We start from the raw sequence: 7,105 nt of genomic DNA on the forward strand, positions 1-7,105 counted from the left end.
GGAAGGAAGGAATATCCTCCCATTTTCATATTTTGAGTTGCATTGGGGCAAAGTAGTTGTGAAGTTTGACCACGCTCCATGGATAAGGAACAGTACGTTCATTAATTTGCTTGCGTTCCTTGAAGCAGTAGAGTACCTGCGTGGCGAACTGGCATTCGACATTCTACTATTCCAGCAAGGGCAGGTACACTGGAACGCGCGCAAATTCTGCAAACTTGCCCAAAATTGCAGCGGCCATCCTCCATCGACCCGTCGTGTCCCAGAAAGGAGAGGCTGTTCACACGAACTTTACGAGTCGTCCTACGAGCGCCATAGATCAGCCGCAAGAAGTAAAGCTAGAGAAGAGAGAAGAGACCTGAAGGAACCAGGGGAAGAAGACGATCCATCACCATGGCAACACGTACGACCAGGCCAAATAATTAAGCGATCGAGTTTCACATGCTCGTTGGATCGACAGTTGGTACTTGGTACTAGCTTAGCTAGCCATATCTACATGCACGTACAGATCAATATGATTTGAGGCTTGCTCCTCCAGTACAACCCCCTCCCCAAACTCAACAAAACCCAACCGGTATTATTTAGGCCCATATCCAAGCCTAGATCTAAAACTCGGTATTCCCACGTATAGGCATACAGTCGTCGCAAGACAGTCCGGCGGGCACCGCAAGACAGTCCGGCGACGCAAGACTGTCCGGCGTAAACTCTACAAGACAGTCCGGCGCCACAAGACAGTCCAACGCAAGCACCGCAAAACAGTCTGGTTAATCTCGTTCCCAACGCGATGGACAGTCCGGCCGAATTGCACCGGACTGTCCGGGGCGGACTATCCGGCCGTTCGTCGCGCCGTCATGCCGCCGTCTAGCCTGCACGCCGCCCCAACTATACCGGTACGGACCTACGAAACATTGCCGAGACTCCTGTCGTCCAGCTTCGCCTCACAGTGCCTCGTGGCTGCCCATCACCACCTTGTTGCTCCTCCCGCCCAACGGCCACGACCGCCACCGCGCTGACGAATCGCCACCAATAATCCACGTACATACATAAGTATGCGGTATACAATTTAGTTGGATCATACGGGTTTTGTACATGGCTACGTATACCCGTTTAATATTAAACGAAGGGGTATCAAGCGATCTCAGCCGTCCTTGTATTGATGTTTGCTTTGAGTTTAGGGGAGGGGGTTGTACCGGAGCAAATGCCATATGATTTATATAGGAGTATATACTTTAGGCGAGATATGAAAGCGTGTGGTGGTACACTTGGAAATGGATATCTGGCAGGTGTGCCAAAAATTTTTTTGAAGAAAGGGGCAGCTCAGGCGTGCGTGCAAGCAGTTTGACGTCAGGCCGCTTGTTTTGCTAGGCGTGCTCGTCATCGTCGTGTCGTGTGCATTCCGGCCGGACCCCGGAAGCCGACACACAACCCATGCGCTCACTCCGATCGATGGGTAACTTGTGCACCTCAAACTCTACAGTTAAAATCGATATAGCTGGATAGCTTTAATCAAGCTGCACATCACGCTCTTTCACACCTCAACTTAGAGCGTCCAGCTTCCAACTTTCAACCCGGCCTTTATATGTGCATCAGTGCATGGCCCCTTCCGGTGGCCCGGCCATCAAACCCTAGCGGTGGCGGCGCTGCCTTCCCCCTCCTTCTCTTGCGATGTGGCCGGAGGACAACAATGGGTGAAGCCCGCGGGTCTGACGCCAACGGGGCAACTTCTCGTGACAGCTACGGAGATAATGGGCAGCGTGGCGTACACCGGCGGGGCCATGCGATTGGTGGTCAGCCCCCTTGCTGGGCGGAGGTGCGGGTTCGAGGGAGGCACAACTGCATGTAAAAACCGAGCCAATTTCGGTCATGCTGGACGATGGTGCGGTTTCTCATAAGTCGTTAACTTGTCGAAGACATCGTCGCTGCATGTCTCTTCTCCTTGCTCGGGCTGCTTCCAAGGAAACCCTAGATCGTCATCTCCTGAAGTAGAAGTTGGCGACACTTTGGTGTCGTTCTCCCTCCTTGGAACATCATTTTGGCCACAAAAATTAATTGGATCTCGGCGCCGTTCACCCCCTAGTCGCACATACATGATATTATTAGTGCGGCAAAATGCATCGGCGGAAAGCCAGAAATGCACAGGAATTTCACAGTTTTGGCCACAAAAATCAACCTCCACTCACCCGGCGCGCGCGTCTTTTCGCCAAAAGTCACCACTGTGTTCTTAATTAATCGCATGGGAGAGTATTACGTAAGCATGTCAATTAAGCTTAGCTTGTTTGCAGATACCCGGCCAGACTGCTCCCGCGTTTCATTTTCCATTATCCAAAACGAGCACAGAAAAGCTAGCACGGCAAAAAGTGATCGTCATCGGCAGATGACAATTAACAACACGACACACACGCATCGCTTTCTCGCGACTCCACACGACGAATTATTAAGCCTCATCTCCTATCTACTACCAGTGCCAGAGACTGCCAGTAGTACCTCACCTCTAGTGTCTATAAATTCCCCCGGCCAAGCTCCGAGCTCATAGATTCGGACACCGCTCACTGGACAGCACAGCAGATTGCTAGCTAGAGTCTCTCTCAAAATATCCAAGGTTCAAAGCCCAAACCATCTCGATCAGAGCCGATCAAATATTTACGCAACAAGTGATATAGTGTTTGCTCATAGCTCTACTTGAATGATGAGTCCCATGGAGGAAGAGATGCTGTTGCTCCCTTCGTTCGCCTTCCCGGAGTGTTTTCCGGCCGACGCCGCTGCACCAGGCTCCGGTAAGTTTTGTTATCACTCTGATGACTGGGTTAGCTAGCGCACTATGTCATCGATACCTAACTGCAATGCGTTTTTTTTTTTTTTGAAGGAACTGCAATGCGTTGTGCAGGCGGCGAGCAAAAGAAAGCCGGCCGGCAGCGGCGGAGGCGGAAGGCGTCCGCAGGCGATGGCGACGACGCGATGGCAAAGAAGCGGAAGCTGAACGACGAGCAGGCGCAGTTCCTTGAGATGAGCTTCCGGAAGGAGCGCAAGCTGGAGACGTCGCGCAAGGTGCAGCTCGCCGCCGAGCTTGGCCTCGACACCAAGCAGGTGGCCGTGTGGTTCCAGAACCGCCGCGCCCGGTACAAGAGCAAGCTCATCGAGGAGGAGTTCTCCAAGCTGCGTGCCGCCCACGACTCCGTCGTCGTCCACAACTGCCACCTCGAGGCCGAGGTACACACACACTCCTTCTAGAATTCTTGAAAGCTGTAGACCTGTACTCCTGTAGTAGCTAGCTGGAGCTGGTTCTGCTCTACTAACATGTGCATACATGCAGCTACATAGGCTCAAAGAAAGGTTGGCTGAGACAGAGGAGGAGAAGAGCAAGATCATGGCGGCGGCGGCGGCCACAGCAGGAGGTGGGGGCAGCAGCCCGAGCTCGTCGTCCTTCTCCACGGTGACGGACCACGCGGCCATGGTGGACCAGTTCGAGATGGAGGGTGCGGAGGCCAACTTCGCCTACATGAGCGACTACACCTACAACAACTACTTGATGGACTTGGCGGCCGGCGGCTACCTCGGATGCGTCTACGATCAATTCAGCTGATTTGGGATAGCACAACCGTTCTACTCCTATGATCGATGTGCGTATGCACGTTACGCACGTTGCAGTAGTAGCAACTAGTAAGGCAGAACTCAGAAGTTGGTGGTAGTGTCGATGGGTCGATCAATGCGACAGTGCCCATGGAGAATCTTGCCAGGCAATGTACATTATAACTGTTATTGGTAATGTTCGTACTGCATTATTTACCAGCCTAGCTACTCCTATTTCAAGTTCGAGGCGATAGCAGCTGAGAGCAAAAAAAAAAAAAAAAACTCTTAAAGAATATCAACAGCCATGCACATGATATCTAAGGGCAAGTACAATAAGGTCAGTCAGTTGGTTATAAGAGATAAAATGTTATAAATTTTCTTAGTTGGAGGAGAGAGATTATGAGAGAGAAAAAAGTGGGCTCTTATGCAATAGTCAGCTCTAGCACGTGCTCCTAGGCACTATGTGAGACTAAAAGGTGGGCCATGTATTGTAAACATACTACACTCTTATTTTACTAGCTTACTATTGTACATGCTAGCTATAAATTAATTATAAATGATGTGGCAAACTGTTATAGCCGGCTGCCAGCTACTCTATTGTTCTTGCTCTAACTAGGTCTGGGTGTTCGCAATTCCTCCCCTTGCAGGGTAAGGTAGAAACTAGAAAGAGCCAAGGCTTAGGGTAATAATGTACTTTAACTATCTGATGTTAAAGTTGGTACTACCACGAGTAAATTCTTCGATTCTGGGTTTGGAAAAAAGCCTGAATACTATGTACAAGTATGCCGCGTTTACCTCAAAAAAAAAATATAAGTATGCTACTGTTTTCCTTTTTTTTTTTTCATTTTCGGGGTTCTCATTGAGCATCCAAAATGTAGCGTATGAAGTTTATGGGAGGTTCGAACTTTGAGCAGCAATAGATTTGTGGTAGAGATATAAAGACTGAGACAACACAGAGAGAGTGGTATGTTAACATGGCAATACTATGCGTCAGCGCATATGTCACACACTTGCCTTGTATAGCAAAAACCTAAGCTAAAGTTCCTCGAAAAGTGAGCCTGTAAGGAAACAAGCTAACAATGTTCCACCATCTTTCAGCGGTTCATCCAGTTGTTGTTGATTAGGAAGCTATAACTAAAGTACTATCCAACTAGCTAAACTAATCAAAGCACACGATAGCCGTGTTTCGCCTCGCCATGGCCCTGATCCCTTTCCTAAAAAACCTTTCTCACATACAATGACACAAGACTTTCTTTAACCCTCGCAGTTGAGGTACATTTTATTCAAAAAGAACTAATCACCCTCCTTGAGGGCGGTATGCCCGGTCATGTGTACACACAGGGCCGGTCCTGACCCATGGCAGTCATGGGCGGTTTTGTTTACTATGGGCTGAGAAAAAATTACTAAGTAGGATTGGCTTAAGATTGCAGCGAGAAAAGGATTGCCTCGGTTGGTTTCCGTGAAGAAAGGGGTAGACGCGATTGATTGTTCGTCTCTCATCTGGCTATCGACCCTATCGTCGTCGATCGCCTCTGTTGGGATTTGCCCACAGATCGATCACATCAAACCAGACGGACAAACGCGGAGACAAAATTTATCGCCAAGGGTGCGTATCGTACCCTCTAAATCTTTTTCTTTATTTCTATTTTCTCAGCTCACCGTGTTGTTACAAGCAGCAGCCTCACGTGTATATATATATACACGTACAGCCAAGACCAGAACAACCGACTATAAGAAAAACTAAACCTACACGTACATGAACTCTGGCTAGACTCAAGGCCAAACCTTCCTAAACAAGCTAATCACTCTACGTCTAACCCAAGCTGACTAAAACACGGACACGTACATGACTCAAACCCGTAGAACCTATACGTAGCTAATTCATGTAGGACTCGTACACAAACGAGTATGACATGCAAGCCAACTATGACTCACTATTGGAACTTGTCAAAACAAATACTAACCAAACTGACTCTAACTAGACTAGGCAAGATTATTGCTAACAATCTCTCCCTAATCTTGACTCTTGGTCTTCCGTGCTTCTTCGATCTTGACTCCTTTGCATATCTGCGTCTTATCTAGGTCTCGCTCCACGACAAGCTTAATTGGCTCTCCCCAATTTTGACTTGGCGAATTTACGGAACAATTCAAACATGATCCGGACTACCCAGCCACGCTAGCAACCGTGGAACACACCGTCCACCCTAGCGCAATACATGCCGACTACCTCGTGGACTACACAATCCACTCCAGCCTCATGTAGAGACAGGTCCTCATTAAAGAGACTCCCCTTCACTAGTTTACCGCCCCCTTCACACTTGACATTGATCCTCTCGTCGAGACACGTAGACGACTTGGTTGAGGCACGCTGACAGCTACCCGCTATCCTCTTGTTGCGTCTTCGCCCATGGTGATATCCCTCACCGGACAGTCCCTCAACCTCCACACGCTTCAACTGCAACAGATCCTCACAGAGACAAGCACTTGGACACAACGACGACTCACACAGACAACGCCGACACGACGCGCCAACTTGCACGACGATGACTCCTTGACTCATCGAACTCCTCCGAAGACGACTTTGACGAAAAACCCGCGGACGACGATCTTGACGAGACTCCCGGTACCACACCTCGGCACCACCTCTCCCATCAACGATCATCCACCTCCACCGCCTCGCCAACGACAACACCCTGCCGCCCCTTCCGTGTCGCTCCACCGAGCGACAATCGCCCGCTGCCTCGCTAACAACAGCGCGACGCCTGCTCCACCCGGCCGCTTTGCCGAGCGACTGTCGCCCGCCCCGAGGCGCTAGTAGGGTCGCCTCCCCGGGGCAAGCGTAGCTTCAAATCTTCGACCTCGCTCTGATACCAATTGTTGGGATTTACCCACAGATCGATCACATCAAACCAGACGGACAAACGCGGAGACAAAATTTATCGCCAAGGGTGCGTATCGTACCCTCTAAATCTTTTTCTTTATTTCTATTTTCTCAGCTCACCGCGTTGTTACAAGCAGCAGCCTCACGTGTATATATATACACGTACAGCCAAGACCAGAACAACCGACTATAAGAAAAACTAAACCTACACGTACATGAACTCTGGCTAGACTCAAGGCCAAACCTTCCTAAACAAGCTAATCACTCTACGTCTAACCCAAGCTGACTAAAACACGGACACGTACATGACTCAAACCCGTAGAACCTATACGTAGCTAATTCATGTAGGACTCGTACACAAACGAGTATGACATGCAAGCCAACTATGACTCACTATTGGAACTTGTCAAAACAAATACTAACCAAACTGACTCTAACTAGACTAGGCAAGATTATTGCTAACAGCCTCGCCCGACCGCTTCGGCGCTCCAATCCTTCGTCTTGCTGATCGTTCGTCTCTTGTACGTGCGTGATTGCGTCTTGCCGATCGTCTCGCCCGAGCTGCCTGCCATGTTGCCTCTATGTTAGTCCATGATTAAATGTCCCTTCTAATTCTTCATCTAATCCATGACTAAAGCTACTGTAAATTGTTTAAGGTCA

At 49.3% G+C, this 7,105-nt stretch overlaps 1 protein-coding gene across 2 annotated transcripts; it reads left to right on the forward strand.

Moving 5' to 3' along the window:
* The first annotated feature begins 2,475 nt into the window (after positions 1 to 2,475).
* LOC127297134 (homeobox-leucine zipper protein HOX12) lies at positions 2,476 to 3,788 on the forward strand. 2 transcript variants are annotated; one of them, XM_051327412.2, is made up of 3 exons: positions 2,476 to 2,771; positions 2,882 to 3,204; positions 3,308 to 3,788. In XM_051327412.2, the coding sequence occupies exons 1-3, from the start codon at positions 2,681 to 2,683 to the stop codon at positions 3,575 to 3,577; spliced, it is 684 nt and encodes a 227-aa protein (XP_051183372.1). In that variant the 5' UTR covers positions 2,476 to 2,680; the 3' UTR covers positions 3,578 to 3,788. The 2 variants fall into 2 exon arrangements, with proteins under 2 accessions (XP_051183372.1, XP_051183371.1); XM_051327411.2 differs by having other exon boundaries at positions 2,477 to 2,771; positions 2,861 to 3,204.
* The last annotated feature ends 3,317 nt before the right edge of the window (positions 3,789 to 7,105 follow it).

Source organism: Lolium perenne, chromosome 4 (assembly GCF_019359855.2).
Source record: "Lolium perenne isolate Kyuss_39 chromosome 4, Kyuss_2.0, whole genome shotgun sequence".
Classification (NCBI taxonomy): domain Eukaryota; kingdom Viridiplantae; phylum Streptophyta; class Magnoliopsida; order Poales; family Poaceae; genus Lolium; species Lolium perenne.